Genomic DNA, 26572 nt, shown 5'->3' with positions numbered 1-26572 from the left:
TGCATGCACAGAGAGACATACCATACAGCAGCAGCGTCACATAGCTACATACGTGTCTCTCTCTCTGTCTCGGCGTTATATACTCGCTCGTGTGTGTCGAGCTAATATCTCGGCGGAGTAATGAAAAAATTACGTCGAGCTGCGTCTCGCGCGAACATAGACACATGCACACACACATACATTCGCCTCGCAATCGTATGTACATATACGCTAGCGACACACATGATGCTCTCACGAGGCTTGCCGAGGCTGAATAATTCCGACGAGCCACCACTGCGCCGCTCACTGCCAGAGCATGCCTCTACGATCTGTTAGCTGCGGCGCACATAATACAAACTCGTGTAATCGCGATCGTCTTTTATCTTGCGCAGCTGAGATTCAAACTGCCGCTTGAATATATAACGTTTATACAAATGCGCAACGTACCACCACTGCGGGGAGGCGAGTATTACTCTCTTTCTCTCTAGATATAGAAATTTTCTACTCGTTTCTTTTTTTCTTACTTACTTTTTTTCTATATATACTCTTTCAAAACCGAAAACGGCACGACGCGACGCTCGCGATAGCGATCAAAGCATTTACGCGCGCGCGCGCGGTATTAACGGTTAAATCGCTGCGTGTATTATGTGCCCGCCCAGCGGGTAGTTTCGCTAAACGGAAACTCTCGGCGGTTCATAGCTCGTTGCACTCTTAACCCTCCTCCTCTTTCTCTCCCTCACCCTCTCGCTCGTGCATGCACGTTTGTTTATACACGTAAAGTATAAAAGAGCTAGTGAGAGAGAGAGAACTAAGCTCTAGTGCGAGCTTGTGTGTATTGTGTGTGAGTGTGTGTGTGTGTGTGTGTGTGTGTGCTTGCGTGCATGTATAGTTCTTTCGGAGTTAAAAAGCGCAATTAAAACACCTTGATTCCCAAAGTTTAATGCGCGCTCGTGCGAGTTGGATGAAAAACTTTTTTTATATGTACCTATATAGAAAGCTCCTTGCGACTCTTTCTCTCTCGGCTCGACCTCGGGCAACCCTGCTGCCTGGGAGCTGTATACATATAGCATGTACTTATTAATTATTTCTTGAGAGGATCAAATTTTTCACTAAATTTGCCCACGCGCCGTTTCGGACTCTCCCTTTCGGATAATAACAGTTAGGAAACTTTATACGGGCCAGAGCTGGGCCAACGAGCGACTCGTCGCCTTTATATACATGTATATATCTATAATGCACAAGGCGGCTTATATAGTCGGCTGCGCTGCGCGCTCTCTTCTTTGGCATTCTCTCCCGCTACGAGCTGCGAGCAAGTGTCTGGCGCACGCGTTATACTATACTTTCAGTTTTTCTAACTATTTTCATCAAACTGCGAGCGAGAGAGAAATAAAATTGCGAGAAATTTACTCGATTATTTTTTCCCGATGATTCTCGATATTCCAATCCAGCCTGTGCGGAGCGCAACTCTTTTGATTGTTTATGAATATTCATTTCCTCAGACCGATTATTATCCGGTGAGTTTTGCTTCTGCTTGTCGTCACGCGCGTTGGCAATGAAGCGGCGTTCATAGCTATAACTACGTGCGCGACAAGAGCTTCGCGTGTACGCCAATAAATTAAAGAATCGCTACGCCACGTCGATCAGGTGGTTCCATACGCGTACATTTCACCTCCACCACGCAGGTTGGCTCTGTACATAGCTCGTGACAATAATTACTTTGTTATATCCCAGGCGCTTACTTTGGCTTCTCTCTCGCGACCAGAGCGAGCTATGGCGCGAACTCGTCGATGCTTATGAAAAATGCAAAGCTCGTTTTTGTACTGGGACGCCCGCGCCCGATCTAGCTTCGGGTCTCGCCATGCGTGTTTAACGCGATATAGAGGGAGAGCGTAAAAAAAGTCTTCCCCTCTCTTCGAACTCTTCCTTTTTTTTATTTTTAATCTTTTCTTTTCATCGATCTCGATTATTGCGCACGGAACACACAGAGAGCAAAGTTGTAGATTCCAATAAAGAAATAACGAGATTACGCGCGAGCGCAAAATGAACAGTTAATACGGCGGGGAGAAGTAAAGAAAAATTGATAAATCGCAAAAGTTGATATTGATGTCTCGAGGCGCCTGTAACGCTCGCGTTGTACTCAACCAAGTATACGTATTGTTTTAATTGATAACGATCGATCAGCTGCCGAGCGGAATTAGAAGAAATCATTGCACAGGGCGGGATGAGCACGCGGGCTCCACACGTTGGAGGTGTTTCCTTACCTCGGAAGGATGACAAAATAATCCCGCGCCGTTTCTTCTTTTTTTCTTCACTCCAGAAGCGAGATGATGAATCATCCTGGCCGCGTACATCCCATTCTCACTCGGATAGTTGGATTACAGTCGCGTACATAAGCGTTGCCTCTGTACTTTCTTTAGTTCTCTCTTTCTTTGCTGCGGCAGGGCATGCTACATATAACCGTGTATATCCGCAGCTAAACTCGCGACAACAAGCACGACCCCGCGATTCAATTTAACTTTCATCGTCGTCGCGCGATGAAGCCTGGTGTATTACACGAAAAATCGTTACAAGCTAGTAAGATTTTTTTTTACAATTTTTCATTCTCGCACAACCTAGGAAAAATGAGACAAGTTTCGCAAGGGCTAGCAAAATTATCTCGCACCGAGAAAAGTTAATTTTTCGCACAAAGGCTGGGCGAATCTCGAACAAGCCATTTTATCCTTCAAAAGACTCTTATTTTACGCCGCAGAGGTTTTATACCGCGGTCAAGGAAAAGAATTTTGGAATGCGTTAGGTTGTGTGCATGCACGACATAATCTCTCGGCACGGTTTCGCATGTACCATATGCATAATCAGGGCCGTAGTTCATTTTTGCAACGAGTTCTCCCGCTTCATATTATGGAAAGACGACCTCTCGTATCCACATTCTACACACAATCGACATGCTGAGCGCGCGATAAAACGCCAAGCGCTTTATCGCGCGCAGTTATGAAAGATCAGTGCGCCGCACGGCTCTGGCGTACGGTTATTTGCATTCATTATTATTAGTCCGCGCGCACGCCATCGCGATTCGAGCGGTGGGCGAGGATTATCGGAGCATTAAAATCTCGATGATAATGGCAGCAGAGAAATTCATTCTTGTTGGTTTTCGATGGAAAATTTCTATTGCGAATATTGGCCTGCATAAGCCCTCCAGTACACACGAGTGTGCGTTTGTGCGTCAACGTAGCTCAATCCCTCTCTCGGTCTCTCTCTTCTGTTTCCTGTGTGTGCAATACTGCGTGTTTTATGTAAACATTCGATTCGGCCATACCTCGGCAGCGGACGCGACCTCGCGTGTACACACACGCATGTACACACACAAATACATCTCTATATTATAAACTTTACGCACACCGAACGCAGCGACGAGTATACTGCATCTAGCACATATGCCTCTCGTATCTGTTGCTGACGTCGTTGGTTTGTGTACACTACATGCATCGTGCATTATAACAATGGCTTTTCGAGAGTTGTATCCCTCGCCGGGCGTATAGTAACGATATCGTGTCCGTACGCGACGAAGAAAAAAAACTGCCCCAGTAAAATTAATATAAAAACGTTTTTAAGCCATTAACCAGCACCGATCCTCGGCGGCGGTGGGTAGCCGCTTGAGCTGCCCGCGACAAATGGGCAATGATATTCAAATGTTTATCTGGCCAGGCGTATACGATTGTCGTGCCACGAGCGCGCGCGTGAATAGTGTATTATGGACGTGCAGCGCACGTGTATATAAACATACATACGCGCAGTGAAATCGGGGTAGAGGCGTTTTATATTTTCCAAGCGATTGCAGTTCACGTACGTATAGGTATGTGTATTATGTATATGTCTCAAAGCCCAATGAAATGCTCGCATGCGCGTGGCTATAAAATAGCCGAAGAAATGATTCACGGCACAACTCAACTCTCGAGGCTGCTGGGGCTGCATTATATATACACGAGCTTGCGAGCTTGCGCGCGCGCGTGAGCACGTATAATACACATAAAGCTCGACTCGTTCCGCATGATCGAGCTACGATATCTCTCTCTCTCTCTCTATCTCTCTCGTAAAAGACAAAAAAAATCATAAATAAAAAGACAGCGAGCGGCACGCAAAAGAGCTTTATAATGCACAGCTCGCGCGCATCACTCAAAGAATCTATATTTCGCGTACTGCACTACTGCAGCTCGTATATGATATAGCGTGGCGCTAGCGCGCGAGATCGATGCAACAAAACGATGACGTATACGTATTTGTGAGCTATCTGTACATATATGTGAGCACGCAGTGCGTTGCGTACGATCATCGCGCGCAACGCAGGCTTTAAATCAACAGCAATTAAAGCTATTTCCATTGGTCGCTCGTGAGCTGCTGCTGCTGCTGCTGCTGCTGTGCACTATGCGTACACCTATAATTTCGATTATGCCACTGTTGATGTTTGCATTATTATGCCAGTATCCGCGTACAGAACACACATACATTGACAGTTTGTATTGGGGCGCTCGCGTTGCCCTGAGTAAAGTTATATAGCGCAATGCATAAAGAGGCGCAGGCACCGCCAACGCAATCAAATCATTATAACGTTGATGGTATTTGATGGGAATTTTGTAATTACTTAATATGTACACGTTTGTATAAGCCGGGGGAGCTGGTATAATTGTGCCTGCATGTGTACATATGTGTGTGTGTGTATACGCGCCCAAGCAACGGCACCCTGCACCGTCACTACTACCAGCACCGATCCTGCACTTGCACGTATACTGCTAGGCCACTGCATTAGCATTATCATAATAATTGGCTATACTGCTACTGCTGCTGCTGCAAGCTTCGCAATCGATTTGGCACTCTCCAGTTGAGCACAGTGCCCCCTCGCGAACACACAAATACACTCTTTCGGCGTTATCGTTTCGAATGAGTTGCTGCTACCGTATCTGCGCTGCCGCTACCACTGCTGCTAATGCTATTGCAATGTCTGTATCTTAGCGAGCGGCGTAGTTATACCCACAAACACACACATACCCGCACAGCCGCATGCAGCCGCGCGCGATCGCATTCAACTGGTTGTTAAATATCTAATAGCCGCTGCGCGCGGTATGGAGGCGCGCAGTACTTCCACGCGCGCGCGAGAGAGGGAAACTTTCGATAAATTCAGTACACCGTAATCTTTATATAATCTGCTGGCAGTTAAGATCAACTCTTATATAAGGGGTCTCTCTCTGCCTCGCTCTCGATCACTGCTGCTGCAAGCTCGCGCGTTGTGTTCCGCGAATCTCTCGACTGTACTCGAAATAACGACCCCGAGATTATACCGACCGATACCGAAACTTGGTGCGCCTCGAGTTTTTTTTTTATCGCTACCTCATCTCCAGCTTTACCCCTAGCTCTTTTTTCGAAGTCTATATATCGACGACTCGAGTAGCCGATGCGGGTCATCAAGAAGAAGATTCATTGGCCGATCTTCTCCTGTATACAACCAGAGCCAAACTGTAATCAAGCTCTCGATGCTCAATTAAATTAATGACTTTACAATCAATAAAAGTCAGATAAATGGGGAGGGATAATCGATAGATGTATACGGAGCGTATAGGTGAGAATAGGGTCGGGGCTGTTCCAACCCAGGACCGAGAGAGAGCGAGAAAAGCTCAAAGTCAATATTTCATCGTGGTTATTTTCTCACCAACTAATCGTGTATTTATACTGCCAACTTCCTCGAGGCGATCGGAATCGGCCCTACGTATACTATGTATACTTCTATTCGCCGAGCTTAGAGGAGATACGGTCTGCGAGGCGAAAGGAATAAGGGACGCGGCGCGGCCTGAAACGGACGCAGTCGTCGCGCGCAAAATTGACTGAGAAAATTATCTCGATAGAGCTCGTAAACATTTTCTCTCCGGGGAAAGATTATATGGCGCGCTCGGTTCAGAAAGTTTCATTAGAAAGTTTCTCTCGGTCGAAAAATCTCACGACGACGACGGCAACGACGACGGAGACGCGGTGGACATCGAGGAGCGCAGCTCAGACCAGCTGGCTTGTATACAAGAGAGAAAGAGTGAGCTTTGCGCTAGCCAAGGGTGTACGTAAGGCGGAGCAGAGCGCACGACTCGAGAAGCCGAGAAGAAAACAAGTTGTACGAGAGAGAGAAAGAGAAAAAAAAGGATCTGTTCGATTGTAGAAAAGCATGAATCCAACGTTGTACATAATAGCCTCCGAGTGTAGCGTACGAGAGACTTGGATAGCTCACTGGAGAGCCTCGGCTAAGAGTCACGCTTTCCTTCGCTCGGTGGCCGAAGCTTTCTCCCTCTCACTCTCTCTATCTCTCTCACTCTCTCTACTGCTTTGGGTTTATGAAGCGATTTGTTATCGTCGACGCGTGGAAATACTTCGGACGACATCGACGACAATGCGGGGTTTTCTTTTTTTTTACTTCTCTTTTTTCGCTCCCCGCGTCACTTCGATCTGCTTGTTCGCCGTAGCCGCTGCTTCCTCGAACGAAGGTATTACGGATTCTTTTGAGAATGTGTTTTTCAGACAGCCCATTGTGTGTCATGGGCTTTTTATTTGACTCGCGGAGAGCTGCCTGGATATTGAAGTGGACCCCGAGCGACTATTTTTCCTATTTCTGCCCTTCGATATCCCGTGCACGATATCGCCGAACTAATTCATATATATATATGTGAGATAAAGAAAGAGGGAGATGAAAAAAGGCTGATAACATCTTTTATCGCAGCTCATTCCTTCTGCCGCTTCGTTCCAGCATTGTATCTATATCTAATAAATTTCTCGGATCGATGTACATAATGTAATGTAACCAGCACACAACGTGCGCGCATCTCGAATATTTCGATAAATTATGTCGATAGCGACGCAAGTCGAGCTCGCGAACAATTCGAAACTCCCACCCTCCCTACTCGGCCCCAACAACTTATTTTCCAACTCGATTCGAATTGTCAAAAATAAAATTATACACTCGGGCAAGGTAACATTCGCACACATGAAACTTGTATACGGGCATTTCTGTACACAAATAAAATATGTCCAATATTTGTAAACATAATCGTACTTTTGGTTCAAAAAATATTTAAAAATAATCGTAATCGTAATTTTTTGAATTTAAAAAAAAAAGTTCGATTATGCTTACAAATATTGGACATATTTTATTTGTGTGTACAGAAATGCCCGTATACAAGTTTCATGTGTACGAATGATACCTTGCCTACACTCGGTATGCGTACGCTTTGATATTTATATACGCTCTCGCAAGCTCGTTGTTTTTTTCCTTTCGATCGTCGCAAATTCACGATTTCCAAAGTCGTACGGTATAAACGTCGCACACTGCTCTCGAGAGCTTGCGATTCCACGACTAGCTTGTCCCCGGCAATTGAACAAAGCAACACACAAGCTCACGAGCAGAGTTGATACGCCGGGCCACACACAACAAAAAGACGGGTAATCCTCTTTCGTGGGCGCAAAAATCGCCCGCCGCGTGCACAAGAAGGTGAGCTACTAGAGCGGGCAAAAACCGCAGCAAAAGCATCAGGAGCGTGGTAATGTCCAGTTCTTGGTAGATAGGAGAAAAGAGAGAGAGAGAAAGGGAAAGAGCTATAATGCACACGAGCGTGCATCTAGCCTCCAAAAAGCAAATACACAGACGCACGTACACACCGAGGCGGTGGCGGCGGCGAGCCGAGCGCTTGCAAAGCGATCCGCACTAAGCACTACAAAGCTCAGGTGATATTTCTATAACGCAGAGGCAAAAGCACTCCCCTCTCACTCTCTCTAGAGTCTACAAAATCCCAAGCATTGTTCTCTCTCGCTGTTTCTCTCTCTTTCCCCGGGCTTTATAACAATGGCACGAAGGCTGCAGTTGAATTGCCGAGAGCCAAATTTATTAATCGAGCGTACAATGAGCTTATTGAGGGGAAGAAGCTACCACCACGAGAGCTTGGCGGCGGCAGTAGCAGCAGCAGCAGCAGCAGCATCTCGGCTCTTGGACTAGCTGAGCGCATTAATGCAGAGCTCGAGCTCGTACGTATCCATATATAACTGGCGAACGCAAATCAATGCATATGTAAAGCGAAGAGCATAATGCACAGAGATGTACTGCAGCAGTCCTACGCTATATGTACTTCGATTCGGCCTCGAGAGAGATATAAAAGAGAGAGCGAGAGAGGCTACGCCGTGGAAGTAGCTGGAGAGGTATACGTACATTTTCTATTTTTACTTTTTAAAAAAATGTATCGAGCCCTCAAAGTTATAATTAACATTCAATTATCGAGGAGCGCTATGTTGGCGTTTGGGTGCGTACGACTGCGCGTGCACATACATACTCTCTCGCGTTAGGTAGATCGAGGGTGTAGACACTGTACGTTACACTCAAACTATATTTGGTATTTGACGGGGCGTTTGTAGGTATAGTCGACGTATGCACGCGTATACATGCACACACAAGCTGGATGTTGCATTTGTGCACTTGCTCTGACGATGTGTAGATTTCTCAGCCCGAGCCAGCTCTGACAGGTAAACAGACGAGGGCTTGCTGCCTCTCTGTACGCGTACGACTTTGATCGATCCATTGTCTCGAATGCCTAATAAGACGCTATGGGCGTTTCCTCGAAAGAAGCTTTATTAGTCTTTACCTCGTGTTTGAAGATTCGATGATGATTCCCGCTAACCGAGCGCAAACAACTTTATCGATGAATTTTAAACGCGTGGTTACGTTTGTAACGACAGCAGAGATATCTCAACGTTTACAGAGACTGCTCGCTATTCTATATATACATTGTGTATGAACGATAGGAATTACGATGAAAATTTCTGCGATTATCCCGATCAAATTAACAAGGTTAACGCCTCGTTGGCAGCATTTGACGATATTAACGACTCGATCGAGGCCCGCAAAACGAAGCCATATTTTTCACTTTCATATCGACGATTCATGTGTGTGTGTGTGTATGTATGTGTGAGGCACGGCGGTGGCCCGGCGTGTGTATAAGGCTAACGGGCTCGGCAGCTCTCGAGTGAACCTTTTGTCAGGCTAAAGCGAATAAGTCTTTTTCACGCTCATGAAACTGATGTTCGGCATTTGTCTCACGTACCTCTTTTTTATGATTTTCCACTTTTCGTACCCCAGACCACCAGACCACCAGCACACACACACACACACACACACACACTTAATATACTTATATAAAAAGAGAATAGCAGCTGGAAAAAGAAATCGTGCGTTCACACGAGTGAACGGGAAAGGCTAGGGTGGAAATTGCCCCGACTTAAGATGAAAAATGACTGAGAGGGTCAAGTATAAGAAACATTGGGCCAGCTTTTCGAAGATTCCATTTTGCGGAATAATAAACGCGCCGGGTGTCGAAAAAAGATGATCAGAGCACGCGCAAATGTTGTATCTGTTTGTTGAACTGTGCGTTGTGGCGAGCATCTCCAGAGTACATGAAAATCTGTCGTAAGACTCAAGATTATAGAAAACTAGCTCAAGGGGGAAAAGCTTCTAAGTATAGCCTACGCGAAGGCAATCCGCCAATGCCGCACGTCGACCTAACGCGCTTGCACACACCGATCTAGCCAACGCGGCGGATCGTTGAAATATTTGAATTAAATACATTTCAAAATAAAAAATATATATTTCGCTGTCTTACTTGTACATAGTTTGTATCTTGTAGTTTAAGCATATTACTTACATGTCCGAATGACCGTTACATCTATTTCGAGATGTTTTATTGCTTTTCACACATTTCACTCCAAGCCATGTATCCAGACTTAAATTACTGACTGACGTCAAAAAGTCTTCTAGATTCTTCTACTTCCTTCACCGACAATTTTCGGCTATATGTCACAATCAAATGACAATGCATTCTCATTATGTTCTTTATAAAATTATAGTTTTCAAGTCAAGTCGATCGGTGCAGGCCCGATCTAATACGTTACCCAGAACTACCGCAACAGCCGACTCAATAAACTGCTACGGTTCGGTGACTTACTGTATTATGTTTCTTTATTAAACATTGCTTTAAACTACAAAAATATCCTAGCGTAAAATAATAACAAAAGCATTGTAATTTGAATGTGCGCATAGCGTTGAATTAAATAATAATCTATTGGCAAGTTATTCATCTAAATGATATCACGTGCTTTGCTAACGAATATAATCCTTTATTCCGGGGTATATTGTTTTTTCGCAAGTCCTGTAGTAGTATTAGATATTTGTATAATAAATGTTTCCTCAAAAATATAAAAAAATATATCTTCAAAAATGAATCATAATTAGTCAAAAATTCGTTTTAGTAAAGAAAATATTTATTTTTCAAAATGACAAGTATACCTTAAAATATTTTTCCCTTACAATTGACTAAGTTACGCAAGCATCTAAATAAACAAATGCTATTATCATGCAGTCGTTCAGCATGTGTCACATAAATGCAAACAAATAAATATGTTTATTTCTTATCGTCTAATTACTTTACAATTTTTAAATATACATATGAATATATAAGTAAACGGTAATGTTCAATTGTGTATAAAAATATTAAATGCTCTAAAGTGTATTTATACATTTTCAGTCTAGTTAGTTAAGTCAACATTTATAGACGCATTTACTGTTTGAGCCCCTACATTATATAAACTAATTTCCACTTTTTTACTTCACAAATATATAATATAAAATATAACTGCGATACACAGAGGCATTTCAACCTATGCGGAAATTTGCAAATAGCGCGTTTCTCTTTTGGAATATGCGCGAGTGTATTTGCGAGGCAGAAACATTATCCCGAAAATTGCTTCGATGATTTTCCCAGGCGAAAAACATGGCGATTTGGGTAAAATTCAAGCCAGTCCCCGTACAAATATTGACCGATAAGGCAAAAAGTATGCGGCTTTATAACACATTAAATTTAAACAGGAACAGCTCCACGCCCCGTATAAGTGCTTTGAGTGCGAGGCCGAAAATTCCCTCGCTCCATCCGAGCGGTCCGAGCAATTCACCGAAGATACTAGCGAATCGAAAAATAAGTTAGCGTCAGAAATTAAAAAATGAAAACTCAATTTCACGTACATACAGGAGTATTCTCGCACGTGCATACCGTTGGACCAATTGAGAGAAAAAATACTTCGAGTGCCTGTGTGTATAGTCCCGGAAAGAGACCCATAGAGAAAAAAAAGGGAAGGAAAAAAAAAGAAAAGTAACAAGTCAATGTACAACAATTGCATCAGAGGGAACACTCGCTCACGCTTGCCCGAGTAAAGAGAAGCCGGGCGTGCGAGTGTGCGCATATTCAAAGCCTCGCCGATCTATGGGCGATGCACTTGTCGAGAGGGAATTGAGCCTCCTCTTTTGATTCGTCTTGACCGAGCGCGCGCTCGACAAAGGTCTCTTTTGCCTATGTGTGTGTGTGTGTGTGCCCCACTCAGAGCTTCGTGACTGCAGCGTCTGGCATGTTGACCCCCTGCAAGCCGGCTGAGGCTGAGGCGGCTTCTGACCTTTCGTCCGTGCGGCGAAGCGTCGTGGGAACACGCATTAAAGTCGCGCCACCGCCAGCACCACCACCAGCAGCGGTCGATAGCTCACCGGGCAGAGGCATTTTTTCTCGACGCGCCACCAGCAAGCGCTGATACGTCTCGTTGTCTTGGAGATTGAGCGCTCGATTGAGCACCGTCGTGGATTTGGCCGGTCGCTGAGGTCGCGGCAGAGTGCCGAGCTGCTGTTGCGCCGAGCTTTGCGTCGGCTTGATAATGATACGAGGCAGTTTCGTGCCCGCACGATCGCCCACGACTCGTCGCGGGCTGTCCGGCTCGTCCACCGCGAGTAGGTCGCGCTGCAACTGCGCCACGACAAAACAAAATTAATATACCATTCTCGTCGACACGTGTATAAATTATGTCATTGAAACCTACATTTACCGTCGGTGTTTGATTCTCCGTGAGCCTAGGCTTGATGACGATTCTCGGCTCGCTGCGTGCCGGCAGCGTTTCCGCGGAAAAAACGTCTCTCAAACTGCCGTGCACCGGGCACATTGGGAGACTCGATGCGCTCGACAATTGTTTCTGATACTGGTCCCCGGCATCCACCAGACTCGGCACCGATCTGTTCTTGCCAGTCGAGTCGGTTTTTTTGCGCAATGGACCAACGTGTAAGATCGATGTCGTTGTGTTCTCGTCGTCTCCACCCTCCTCTTCGTCACCGTCCTCCACGCAGTCCAGGCTTCTGTAATTTATTTTTTCCACCACAGATATAATAAAAAATCTTGTCTACAGCAAAGAAAATACGTTTAAAACGAGCAGCAAAACTTGAGTTAACCTTAGAAATCAACTTAGCTTAAAAGCAATCAGTCAGTTGAGTTATCTAATGTTATCCTTCACGTATACGCGATGCATTCGTGAGATCTGTATGAGCACTATATGTACCTGGATGTGCCGTAGAGTCTCGGTGGCGGTGAGGGCGGCTCGAGCGGTCTTTGCCTCGGTGGTAACGATCGGCGTTTCTCGATGTCCGGCAGTACCTTGGGGTAATTGCGACGCCTGATTGTCCGGAGGGCTTCCTCGTGACTGTCGGCCGTACTGTTGGCCGATGCTGCCACCGCCAAGTCATTGCTGCTGGGCTCCTCGCGGCTCGTCACGTTCACGTCGAGCGGCACATCGCTCCTGAACGTCAGCAGACACGGCAGAGTCGTTGATGCGTTTACCGGTTGCTGCTGCTGCTGAGGCAATTGCAACTGCCCTAACTCCTGTGACATAGAGAGAGAGAGAGAGAGAGTGAGGCAGATATTCATGGTTGAACAATTTTATACCAGATAAATCACGGGGAGCACACGCGTCGTTCGAGCTAAGGCAATTCAATTTTCGAAAAATATTTATTGAGCTTACGGCGTCGTTCTGTTGATTTCGCTGATTCTTCAGAAAACGGGATTTCATCATGGGATTGACCTTAGCGTAGAGACTGCTGGCACTGCCCGAGTCGGACTCGTGAATGCGCCCGACGGTCTTGCCGGCCGACAACGAATTCGCATCCTTGGAATGATGATGCTCCACGACCACCGTGTTTGGTCCTCCTTTTGTGTCCTAAGAAAAATTCGAATGAATGATCGATTAACGAGCGCTGGAAAAGGAGATGAAAAATAAAAGAACAAGAAACAAAAGAACGTTTCTCATATACGCAGGAATTAAACTTAAATACTGCTTTTATCCGCAGCTATGGTTCTCGGTGAAAGTTGAAACTTCGTTCGAAACTAAAATCTAACTGCTTTCTTGATCCTTGCGAAGACAATTAACCCGTTTCGGGCCAAACGGACGAAATTTCAGTTATTTTTTCATTCGCTGTAAACTCTGTGAAAAAATTATGTCAGAAATGTCAGAATAGTCATAACCGACGTAAAATTTTATGAACTTTTTGAATCCGGCGTCAGAATTGTCAAAAAAGTTGATGTGTAAAAGTTATGAACAATTAAACAATAAAAAACACGATTTTTTTGAAAAAAAATTTGATTTGATCCGAATTTTCGAGTCGAAACAGACTTGCTCTATAGGTCTAACACGTTTTTTTTGCGTCCATGGGGTGTAGACTTAAAAGTCCAATAGTTAAGATATCGAAATTCAACATTTTCTCTATAACGTTTTGTTCCTAGGCGCTTGGTTGACATATAAAAAAATTGACTACATTCATATACGGTTTTTTTCTACGAAGCGCCATTTTCGTGTCCGCCATGTTAAATTTCGATATCGTAACTATTGGACTTTCAAGTCTACACCCCATGGACGCAAAAAAAAACGTGTTAGACCTATAGAGCAAGTCTGTTTCGACTCGAAAATTCGGATCAAATCAAATTTTTTTTCAAAAAAATCGTGTTTTTTATTGTTTAATTGTTCATAACTTTTACACATCAACTTTTTTGACAATTCTGACGCCGGATTCGAAAAGTTCATAAAATTTTACGTCGGTTATGACTATTCTGACATTTCTGACATAATTTTTTCACAGAGTTTACAGCGAGTGAAAAAATAACTAAAATTTCGTCCGTTTGGCCCGAAACGGGTTAAAAGTATATCGAGGAGCGTGTTGCACGCGCCGTCTGGATATGGCAGGCTAAATATGCGGCGTAACATATTTAGAAAAAGTTAAAAAAAAAAATTTTAATTCTCAAGTATAATTTACAATACATTTTCAGTGACATCAAAACCGAAAACTATTTTTTCGTATAATGTATGAGTTCATTCAAAGTTCACATGGAAAGGTTCATAGCTGAAGTTAGGCTGATATTATTTGCCGAATATTTGTCGATGATTTGTAATACGCAAATTATCAATTTGTTTAACTTGCAAATCCGAATATTACTAATATTAGGGCTGTGCGAGTACTCGACTCGAACTCGTCGAGTCGAGTTCAAGTCGAGTAAAATTCGAAAACTCGGGTACTCGCACAGCCCTAACTACTTGATACTACTTGATACTTGAAAATGTATTCAATAGTATTTTTGAGAATCGATAATTTACTCGATACTATTTAGTACTCGATTATTGCCGAGTCGATACCTTTCTAACAAAGTATCGAGTACTTGACATCGCGACAATGTAGTTTGTTTACAGTTTTTATATAGTTGACCAGAATTTGAGCATACTGTGTATAATTGCGAATTATATTTGAAAATAAAGTATCTGAGCTGCTATAGACCCTGCTCGTTGTTAGCTCGTGGCTATTATTGTCCTATTTTAATTTTATGTATTGTTGTAATTTCGAATCTGATATTTTGATTAGTTCGTCTTCATTTACTTTTACATAAATAACGAATCTCCTTGGATCCTACGGAAATGCGTTAATTGAAGCCGGCTTACGCCAAGTCAATTAAATATGTTAATATTTTTATGTTCTTTTACAAAAGAAGAATGGTCAGTGTAATTGAAGAAATGCATTATCAGTTTAAATGTAAAAAATCAAATGATAATTTTAAAAAAAAGTTTAAATTTTATATGTAAGCTAGATATGTAATAAGATATAATTAAAATATTTTTAATAAACATAAATACTAAAATAAATACTAATAAAATTCATAATATTATGCCCTGGCATAACTTCGCATTATAAAAACCAGAGTAATTTGGATCGATACTTCGATACTTTTCTTAAGGGTCCTCTATACACACTCGGTCGGTAACTATATTCGCGTATTTTGTACCCATTTTTTTCATTTAGTATGCAACCTATGGTCTTGAAATTTTGTGGGAGTGATCATGAAACTAATACAAATGTGCCTATGAAGCTATTTTTTCAGATAATTGAAAAAAAAAAATTGTTACAATATTTATATGAAAAAATAGCTTCATAGGCACATTTGTATTAGTTTCCTGATCACCCCCACAAAATTTCAAGACTAATGGTTGAATAGAAAATGAAAAAAATGAGTAAAAAATACACGAATTAGTTACCGACTACAGTGTGTATAGAGAAGAAGCCTTAAAGTATCGAGTAGAGAGAATCGAATACTTCTTTTTTAATCGATGCCAAGACTCGATACTTTTAAGAAGTATCGCCGGTCCCCTAGCCCTAACTAATATAGCTACAACCATTACACTTTTCCAGTTTTAAATAAAAATATCATGTTAACCACTTATGAGTTTCTAAAAATTTATATATTCGCCACCTGTTGGTGATGTATGTAACAAGGAACTTGTAGCATTAACACTATTTGAATTGAAGAACTATCATTTTATTTTGAAAATTATCTATCAAATTATTGTGGATAGCTGGCTATAGAATGAATTGATAAAGACTTAATTCATTATTAGAAATCGAGGAAATAATAACTGTTCATTAGAAAAATAAACAATGGTAAATATTAAACTTTACCTACGAAATTGCACGTATGCTTTCACGTATCTATAGAAAATATACAGAGCCTGTAAGTGTGGCAAAAAAAAAGTACTCACCAAATGCAGTTGTTTCTCGTCGCTTTGCTGCAAATCCGAGGGCTCGCAGTACTCGGATAGCAGCGCAACGCCGGCTGCGTCGAGATACTCGTCCGTGGCAGTCGCGGCAGCCGCCCGAGACAGCTCGATGGGAATTTGATCGAGTACGGAGTTGGTGCGAGCCGTGATTGTGGCGTCAATGCCTACGGAAACTTTGGGCGGCGGTGGCCCTCGGCGGACACCCGGTCTTACGCGAATTTGAGCCAAGTTACAGTCTTGCGTGGCGGCTGCGGCGGCCTCTTCCTCTTCGCCGAACTGTAGCGTGTGCTGCTGTTGTTGCTGCTGACGCATCAACTTTTCACGGTGCTCACGTTGAAGCGTCTCTCGGGTTTTACGGAGAAAGCGTGGCGAGCACCTGCTTATACGGAGAGAGAGAGAGAGAAGGCACGAAGTTAGCGCGTTGCAAATTTACAAAGCCTGCGACTTTTTATGCACCCGCGTGCGAGCTTCATACATATATATACACATGACTATAGCAATTTAGCCTTTATTCGGATTATATTCGAGGTGCGCTCTTAATTAATTCAATTGACACATTTTTTTTATTTCTAATTTTTAATCCTTTTTTATTTGGCCTTTATTTTTTCACAAAACTTGAGGTCAAACGTAGTTCGTACTCTACACGCAGCGTGTAAAATTAAACCGAACTCGCAAATGCTCGAGTTTCAAAATTCCATATATAAAAGTTTTGACATGACTTTTCAGTGCCTCAGATTGATGCCTATCAAGTACAAGGATCTCGACCCGGTTTTGTCCTGCAGTGTTGTGCGAGCTTTCAACAGTGTTTTCCATGCACTCTTTGGTTTTGTTAATAGTAATTGTTTCCAAAATGGAGAAGAGATATTATATAAATGAGTTGAACTCGCGCGCGCTACGCTAACAATATTATTCCAGTAATTATCGAAGTGGCTAGTTGTATAACAAGAATATTCAAAATTAAACAACGAGCTTGTTTCAGTAATATAATTAGCTGAGGTAAGCTTTTTAGTAACCCGGGACGGTAGTAGTATCGCGCTGGGAACACATAACGAGTATCTTTCAATTGACCTACTTTCCTAATTCTATCAAGAGACAAGCTGCGATTTCAGTTTTAAACGCCCTTTGTTTCGCGCAGCCTTTGACTGCGCGCCTATATATCTATTTTCGATAAGTTTTCATTTGCCATTATTTGCAGCCAGTGAACGCGCATCATCACAGGTTCTAGGGTACACATCCTCGATAAAATTAAAGCTAGCGTAAAAAATTGGAATTAACGCGAGAATTTTTAAATCAAACGATGAATTAAGCAATAGTTGAAATTTGAAACTCTTGCGTGGTGTATGCGCCCAGCAGTAGCATTTCATCTTGAAACAAGCGGTTGTGCGCGCGCTCGCGTACACGAATGAAAGTTTAACTGCGGCTTCCCTAAGCCCAGCCACGAGGATCTATTAAAAATGAAAAGCTCCATTACTTGGAACCGCAGGAGTTTGTGAAATTTTCACGGGCCTGCTGGAAGGCAGAAAAAAAGGGAAGACCGGAAAACAAGTTGAAAATGGTTAAAGAATATACGGGCCGCCGTACGCGGCCATCATTGAATTAACTATTTTCACTCTCGAGCAGATTCTCCGTTTGGTTTTTTAATTCTCTATCCACACGCGTGCAGAGCTATTTTAACTTGCACATACCGGACATACCCGATATAGTAGAGCACATACACACAGACATACTCACGTTACGAGAAAAAAAAAAGTTCAAAAGCTTTGTCAATACTTGAATAGACCAATTTTGTTGTCGAAAAAAAGATTATTTTTCAAGGCTTTAGGTTGTTTTGTATTTTCAAAACTTTTTGATTGATGAAACGATATTTGCACGCCTGTCAATTGTCATTTGCGAACATATTTGCTCGACAATTGATCAAAGGGCCGATTTCTATGTTGGCATTTTAAGTGCAATTTTTTGATAAACTAAAAATTCCATTTTACTCGTCAAACGGTCTAAAAACAACTTTTTACAAAATTTCAACAGAATTTTCTACTTAGATTCCCCGAGGCTCGTCGCGCGCGAACTCTTCTCGCATAAATTCTGCCAACAACGAAAATTCACAGCTCATAATATCATGCCGAGTCTCTACAAGCATATAATCCCCGAAAAGTCGTAATGAGACGTAATTTCGCAAATGATGGAAATGCGTAAAACTAACCGCACGAGCTCAAAAAAACGACAATAATAACAATGTACTATTGAAATTCAATCGTTTATTAATGATTCCGACGGAAGCACGAGACCGAGTGTTAAATTTCATGCCCCAACTGTCCGAGAGAGAAAGAGAGAGAGAGAGAGAATATTGTATGTCATAAAATAATCCCCGGGCCCTCGCGCGCGCACAGCGCAGACCGACGATGAGAACGGGGAGCGGTGGAAAAAAAACAAACAGATTTTAGTTAGCTCGTTCGTAACTCAGAGCTTCAACAAGACAGCGAATTCAATAAGAAAGTCTGTATTGTCTTAGCTCCCCGGCTGCGTGGAGCGCGAGCATATATAGAGCAAAGTTCAAATAATAATTTTGAAGTGTATACGAAACTTTGGGGCAAAGTAATGGCTTAGGCAGCAGAGAGAAGCTCGCTCAGGAGATAAGGGAGAGAGAGAGAGAGAGGTACGGGGATGGAGGGCGCGGAGACAGGCGAGGATAGACGAGGCGAGAAGACGAGTACAAAGAAAAAGTCTATATGCAAGAGCTCTACTGCGCGCAAAAAAAGGAATTTCCGACATTCGCATATAAGCCTTTTGTTGTTGAGCTGCTGGAGCAGCAGTAGCAGCAACAGCGGTAACGTTGCGTCTCGAACTTTGGGCTATATACTGAAACTCTGCTCGGTGCAAAGCTTTCTTTCGCTCTCTCGCTCACCTACGACACACGTATATAGATATATATACATTAATCGAGGACGCGAGAGAGATAGACATGAACTGGGTACGGCTTTTTCTATACTTTTGGAAATCACACGAGCTACAGTGTACGAGTGTATGTTCGTTTGTGCCTGTGTGAAAACTGAGAGGTTTTATCCGCTCATTAGGCGAAAATGTTGCCATTAAAGTTGGGCACACGTTATATTGATACTCGACAAAGTTTTACAGTTGCCGCCACCTGTGCGGCTATACATACAAATTGGGTATGTGTAGAGCAGCCGTGAGTGCGAATAAAATTCGCACGAGAGGCGCACGAACAGCGTCAACAGGGGCCTATTTTTACCTCTCTCTCTCTCTCTCTCTCTCTCTCTCTCTCTCTCTCGCCAGTTCGCAAACCAGTATCACCTAGACGAGCTAGAAAGTTTTTTCCGAGCTTACGTTGCTGGAAACGTACGATGCGAGCTAGCGAGCACGTGATTGCGCACACGCACACTCGCGCTCCTGGAATAAATCGAGCGAGCTTGCGACGTATATAAAGCGCGCGCGCTGCGCTCAGAGCTAATTGAACAATTGAATGAACAAAGTGATGTTCAATTACAATTGTACGAACACCTCCTTCGAAAGATCAAATAGTAGTACCCTCCCTTCTGCCCCTAGACACCACACATTCAAAGTTATAAAATTCAAAAAATCTCGCTCGTGCTGCCACCGCGCCGCCCAACGGCCGGCGCCAGTGCGTACGTTATTCATATTTGAAAGTCGCCCGTAGATATTCTGGGTAATTTATACATAAATGGGTTATTCCGGGTGGGAAATTGATCTTTCGAAGGAGGTGTTCGTACAATTGTAATTGAACATCACTTTGTTCATTCAATTGTTCAATTGCACTTCACACCTCCTTCGAAAGATCAAATAGTAGATGTTCAAAGCATTATATATCTACGGGTAATATTTATTCCGTATACGGTCTTTGCGAATGTTGATTAAAGTAAGCAAGTATCTTTATTGAGTTTGATATACTTATTCATTACATTGATTTAAAATCTTCTTTGCAAACAGTGAATTATCTTGAGTAATTTGTCGGTCATAAAATTTCGCAAATGTATTCGACTTGGCTGACCATCCCGCTGTTTGTAGAATCGTGTCTACATTAACGCCCAGTCTCTTGGCAGCTGAGTTAGAGGCGTGACGTGTACTATGAGCCGAAAAAATCGTTGTATCGATTTTGCACTCCGCCAGTACCTCTTTAACCCAGTTGCTGAGAGTCTGTTTACATATAGGTTTTGCCGGATCGTTTATAGATAAAAAACATTCTTTGATTGAACCTCTTCTTTCGCGTGAATTTTCCAAGTAAAATTTTAATGTTGTTGCCGGACAAATCTTTTTATTTTTTGTATAAACCGGTAATAAAAGAAGCGGTTGATGAGAATTTTTTTTGGAATGCTTAACCCGATCTGGTATCGAAATTTCAATCTTATTGCTAAGTGTTCTTATGTTTTCTACTTTTATTAGAGATAAAGTTTGTATACGTTGGCCCGTAACAATCGCCAATAAAATTATTAATTTATATGAAAGATCTTTCCGGGACAGCTCTTCATTGGGTGGCTTTTTAGAGTAGTAGTCTAAGATGATCTTTGGATCCCACGTGTAGCTATATTTGGGCTGTGATGGCCTAAGTCTTATTACCCCTCTAAAAAATCGCCGTATGATCTGATCGTTGCCGATGTCTGTAGTTGCCACCAAGGAAATGGCTGATCGCGCTAAGTTAAGTGAGCTGTGCGACATGCCTCTATCGAATTCAGTTTGTAAGAACTCTATGACCTGGCTGGAGGTTGGGCGAAATATATTCTCTCTCTTAAGGCGACAGAAGCTCCACCATTTCTTCAATACTGGGATGTAGCTTTTAATTGTCGACTCGCCAATCGATGCTAGGCTAACATCTATTGCTGATTTTGGCACACCTTGCTTAATGAGCGCTGCCCGGATACATTCCCTGCCACCAGGGTAATCGATTTCCACAGAGGATGGAGTTTCCTGTCGGATAAAATTAATAATTTTTTATTAGGTGAGAACACGATCGGATCCGTTATCAAAAGCGATTCAAAAAGTGGAAACCAGGCTTGATTTTTCCAACACGGTACCACCAAGATGCCATTGGCTTTTTCGTCTTTAATTTTNTCGTTTCGGTTGCTCTTGAATGAGCGTTTCTCTTTCGTGGCAGATCTCTGGGGCCCGTTCCTGGTTGTCGACTGCGATCTGTCCTGGTTGCGACCCGGGCCCTTTGAGTTTTTTGGCTGCGTTGGCTTCCTGGCCAATATTTGGACGTCTTTTGTTGTCAATTGAGCTTGCTTGAGTCCTTCTGATAAATTCTTTCCAAATAAAAACTCGTCCGGCTGTGTGGATGACAATACGTCTTTAAACCCTGGATTTACGTTCGACATGATCAGAGCCTTGCGCACGGCACTTTCCTCATGCATTGAATCAATTATGAGTCGAGAAGCCGCACTCAGCGCTTCAATAAGTGGGACATCACGATCCTCGTCGCGCTTAACAAGCTCGGTGAAAACTTTGGCAATAGCGCCTGTGCAGGCTTGTAGTTTCACGTGCTTCTGAACGATACGAGCATCTCTGTTTCTGACAGTTTCATGGATTGCCAAAGAAATTTCTTTATTCAAGGCAGGTGGGTCCAGAAAAATGCAGTTTTGGGCTGGAGGAAATTTCTTTATGAGTTCCTCTCTTTCTTCTTTAGGAAGACCTATTTGGTAGACTTCTTGCCAACGCGACACTAGGAGAGAATGTATTGGTTCAGTGAGAATTCGTTCCTCTGTCAACTTTTTCCCAAGGACATCAAGTACATCTTGCTTTAGCGTCTTTTCCTCCACCTGCATAGTGACTTGGTCAATCGAAGTGAGCTTAGAAGGAGAACATGGAACGACAGTCTTTGTCTGTTGTTTTTCTCTGTCTTTGTTACCGAGCTCTGTCTTTGAGGCTATGAGCTCTTCCTCCTCGCTTTGATGCCTGGATCGTTGATCTTCTATAACCAAAAAAGGGACACAGACCCAATATAAGAAAACTTGTCATAGGATATCAGAATAACTGATTTTATGTATCTTTCTCATCACCAGTAATAACTGATTGCCATAAAATATCAGAATAACTGATGTTATGTATCTTCCTCATCACCAGTGATAACTGATATGAGCTTGTCTCGTATGAGTAATAACTCAATCTAGCAGTGATAACTGCGTGAGCGAGAAGCAGAGATGACTGTAACAGTGAGAAAACAGTGATAACTGTCTCAGTGAGAAAACAGTGACAACTGTTTATATGATTTGCAGCTACTGCTTTAGTGACTTTGTATCACAAAAAAAGAACAGACATAACTGTTGTTTAATAATAGCATGTAGTTAAACACACCTTCACTAAGGATGTGTACATTGAACAGCTTATATATGAGACCGCTGAGCGATAGCTCGTTTAGGTCTGCACGTCAGCTTTTGAGGTTAGTCTGCGACGATTTGCGCCACAGCTCTCACACTCGCATCAGAATCTTTATGATGACGATAAAAATGTCGAACCTACCCTCGTACTCGGGGTCCTCGCTTCGCGAGTCACGCCTTGGTCTCTTCTTGCCTCTGCACTCCGACGTATCCGTAGCACTCGACGACGACGAAGACGACGAGGACGACGAAGACGACGAGGACGACGAAGACGACGAACGATGACGTCGTGATCTCTTCTTTCCATTCTTCAGTTGTTTTTTCACTAGTCTGGCTACTTCTCGTGCTAAACGAGATTCTTCTTTCTTTGAACTCTTCTTTTTTCCCATCTTTATCGTTGTAAGACAAAACGTTCGAACAACTAACCTTTGTCTTGAGTATCTTGTATTTAGGTGTGGTGCCTACGGCACACAAGAAAAGAATGAATAACGTACGCACTGGCGCCGGCCGTTGGGCGGCGCGGTGGCAGCACGAGCGAGATTTTTTGAATTTTATAACTTTGAATGTGTGGTGTCTAGGGGCAGAAGGGAGGGTACTACTATTTGATCTTTCGAAGGAGGTGTGAAGTGCAACTGAGAAATAATCAAGGATGAAAACGACATTAGCTCTTCGTATAGGCGTGGGCGCGCGCGCGCGCCAGCGCAGACAATCCTAGTTTAAATGAGCCGCAAGACAAACACATAAGATTTCGTACGGAGCCCAACTTGAGATTTGAACCGCGAGAATTTCCAAGACTCGAGCGAGCTGTGCGCATAAACGCCGCATGGCTTAAATACGAACACGTACGCGAGCGAGCGAGGTAAGCGGGCGTGTTTTAGAATATTCATGAAAATGCAAACCACGCGAGTATCACGAAGAAAAAAAAAGGGAATGCTGCTGCGAGAACTGGTAAGAGAACTAGCTTCTATACTCGTTCACAGCTTGCAAGCTCTCTTTCTCCGCGCGCACGTGTGTACTCCTTGTACGTACTCTCCTTTTTGCATTTTATGCTCCTTGTTAATTATAAGCAGCTTTGTATTTTCTACGCCACGCGACTTCGAGCTTGCTGCGCGCGATGTTGCTATTCGAATTATTAGGTCATTCCCTTTGAAAGAGCGCGAATGCGTACGAACAAAATCGGAAGTGACAAACCCCGTACATTAAAATTCTCGGGGCAAATCCATGCGTGTAGAAAGAGCTCTTTCTCGACGTGAATTTTGTGCAATTCAGAGACGTAATCTCATGAGAGAAGCTTGACAAAAGGCGAATGAATCGAGCCGAACCGAAAGATTATATTCAAATTAGAAAAAAGATAATGTAAGGTGTTTCCAGTACTTTAAAGTACTTACCGCTTTCGATTCTATTGACAATCGAGCGTTTGATCCAAATCATTCATAAAACACACCTGGCCGTTTTAACAAAATTGAAAGGTTGAATTTACAAGACAGATCAACTATGTAAAAATAGAAATAATGAGAGCTATGTGGACTAAAACTATTATAATTTCATTGACAATATATGTGAAATATATTTTTGGAAAAAATAGTCTCTTGTGTTAAGGAGGCTGTGCACACAATATAAAAGATCATCCAACAAAATGAAACTTATATCAATCGATTTGTTAGATCTTCAAAATGAGATTACAAAAAAAAACATGTGTTGTCAAACTTTCAAGATAAACAAGTTTAAAAATAGCGATTTTAACATGGGCTCTTATGGGACGCGGTCTTTTATTGTTTATAACTAATTTAAAAGATCAACCATCTTAATAAATAATATGTTTACTACAAAATTACCCCTTAACGAACTAACTAATGAGTAATTAAACAAAATCATTGATTTCGAATAGTGCGAGCGGTTGTCTGCCTAATGCGAGAAAGAGACAGACAGATGTCTCGCTATACTATTGTTATGATTGGTGTAAAGCCTCCTTAATTACCCACATTCCTACAAATGTGCGTAATGTAATGTTTTTTCATGCACAGTAAGTTTAATTTTTTTTTGATTATGTAGATTATACAGAATATGTAATTTACTAATATAGTAACGACTTTTTTTCTCGCTTGTGGAAACGATAACGACTCAAAGCGACATCGTGTGGCAAGTCGCAACAAACATCTCAAATTTATACCTATGTCTTGAAATATTAGTATAATAGCACTTTTTATTCTCTTTTTTGAAAGATATTTTGGTTCTTTCATAGAATAAAAATCCATAACGGTAGAAGAAGTAGGTCCCCTATAAATTGTTTACTATATATCAAAATCAATAAATGAAAAAAAACGTTGAATTTGGAGTATTTGCAGAATTATACATGGGTAATACATGAGAAAATTTTTGCTTCCTCAAAGAGGAAGCTCTGTGATAGGCTCGAAAACGAGATTTTGAACCAGACCTCGTAGGACAATTTGGTTTATATATTGGTAAACTATATCCAATTCTCAACGAATGTCCGTATGAGTTTTTGTTTTCTCGGCCTTTTGGCTAACATCAAAATGATGACAAAATTTAACGATACGAATTTTCACGTTTTTTTTTATGAGGAAGCTCTTTGCCAATGAATTGGCAGCGGTTTTTCCCAGTGTATTTCAAATTTATTGAACATAGCTACCGCTGCTTTTATTTTCACACGGACCCGTGAAAATGTTCTTAATTAACATCGCGTTCTTTTACCAAATTTTTTTTTCTGGCCTTGTACTTCTTCATTAGTATATTTATAAATTTTCGTCGCCTGAACAAGACGTCAGCGCAGACATAAAATAGCAGAATCTTTTTGAAAACGATAAAAAAAAAGAGAAACTTTAAAGAGCTTATCGTTTCCGTACGATTCGTCGGCCATTGACAAAGTTTTTCCTCTTTTTCTTTCGCTCCCGCTCACTTCTATACGTGCCGTTGGAGAAGCTGTACGTATTTATTTTTGCCCCCGTCAAAAAAAAACTCGAGACACAGTGCTACTTCTGCCTTCAAAAGCTCGTTTGAGATATCGTCAAAAGACACGTGCTGTGCGAAGGATCAAGCGAAATTTCGACGTACGGCTGCTCATTCGATCGAAAAAAACACCATACATAAAATTAAGGAATCGACGAGCCACGCCGTGCATGCTATACAGACTCCGCAACGCTGCTGCTGCTGCCGCGTGCAGGTACGCTTAGACGTGTATTCGGAAATGGATGCTCTAATCGTGAAAGCTGCACTGCAGCAGCAGCGCGAAGAGACTCTCGCGTACGCAGGGGAGCTTTCAACTTATCGAGCATTATGTAAATATATATATTTTTTTAGCACAAAGTGAAGCGAACGCGAGTGTATTCATCAGCGAGGATCGCGAGCTTTACCGGAACGAACATTATATGCATATCGATTCGAAATATAGTGCACATAAAGAGGCATCCCAAAGTATTGACGTGCACGCGCGTGGCTCCGGAGCCGAACTAAACGAGGAGAAAACAAACAAAAAAAAATACGAAAAAAAAACAGGAAAAAAAGAATCGAGTAGACAACTTGCGCCACGTCGCACGCGGCACATATATACAGTGTATATATAAGCGAGCGCATGGTGCGGAGAAGTCGCACGTACGTATATAGTGACTGTGCGTGGCTACGGATAATAATTTTGCTCCGAGGCTGCCGTGAGATATAAAAAAAAAAAAACGAAACGAGCGGCGGAAAGTTGGCAAGGAATCGTCGAGGTCGTATAATATCGGTACCTCCGTGGCCTATAGCTCGTGCCATTTTTCTCCTCTCTCGCTCTTCTTTATATATGTATATAATACGATCATTGGGGGCCTAGCCGACGATGTACCGGCGAACGAGGGCCATAAACATCGGAGCGCAGGCAGTACTGCAGGAAAGCCTGCCGCGAACGATATCTCCGATACGTAAACCTACCGCGTTCGGCACGAAAATATGTTAACGGCTTTCTGCGCGAGTCTAGGCGCATGAACGTGCGGCGATGTCTAGGCGCGACTTTGGTGCTGCAAACTCGACGTGTGCTATATATCGACGGATGTGTGTATTTGCATCACACCTGGTTGATTCGTTCGCTAGGCTGCTGCTGCATGTATATTTCTCTCTACGTACGACGCGCTCTCAATGCGAGAAAATTGAGCAAAAATCCTAACGTCGGAATACATGGAAATTTATTCGCTTGCTGCGATGCAATGCGCGCAGTACGTGTGTTATATAGGTATATGCTATGCAGCAGCAGCTCGATATTGGATCGATAAATGGCATGGGGGGGGGGGGGG

General features: G+C 42.6%; 1 protein-coding gene across 1 annotated transcript in view; it reads right to left on the bottom strand.

Moving 5' to 3' along the window:
* Nucleotides 1-11417: 11417 nt before the first annotated feature.
* Nucleotides 11418-26572, bottom strand: part of LOC106660037 — a 49013-nt gene continuing 33858 nt past the window's right edge. The window contains exons 14-18 of the mRNA XM_023460382.1: nucleotides 15928-16321; nucleotides 12874-13068; nucleotides 12415-12734; nucleotides 11911-12214; nucleotides 11418-11831 (exon numbers count right to left, since the gene is read on the bottom strand). Of these exons, the coding sequence (XP_023316150.1) occupies nucleotides 11418-11831; nucleotides 11911-12214; nucleotides 12415-12734; nucleotides 12874-13068; nucleotides 15928-16321 (1627 nt within the window). The remainder of the gene's footprint in view (nucleotides 11832-11910; nucleotides 12215-12414; nucleotides 12735-12873; nucleotides 13069-15927; nucleotides 16322-26572) is intronic.

The sequence above is a fragment of the Trichogramma pretiosum genome, unplaced genomic scaffold, assembly GCF_000599845.2.
Source record: "Trichogramma pretiosum strain Unisexual culture from Peru unplaced genomic scaffold, Tpre_2.0 scaffold29, whole genome shotgun sequence".
Lineage (NCBI taxonomy): Eukaryota > Metazoa > Arthropoda > Insecta > Hymenoptera > Trichogrammatidae > Trichogramma > Trichogramma pretiosum.
Note: the sequence above shows the minus strand (reverse complement) of the source record. Positions and strands in the feature narration are given on the sequence as shown.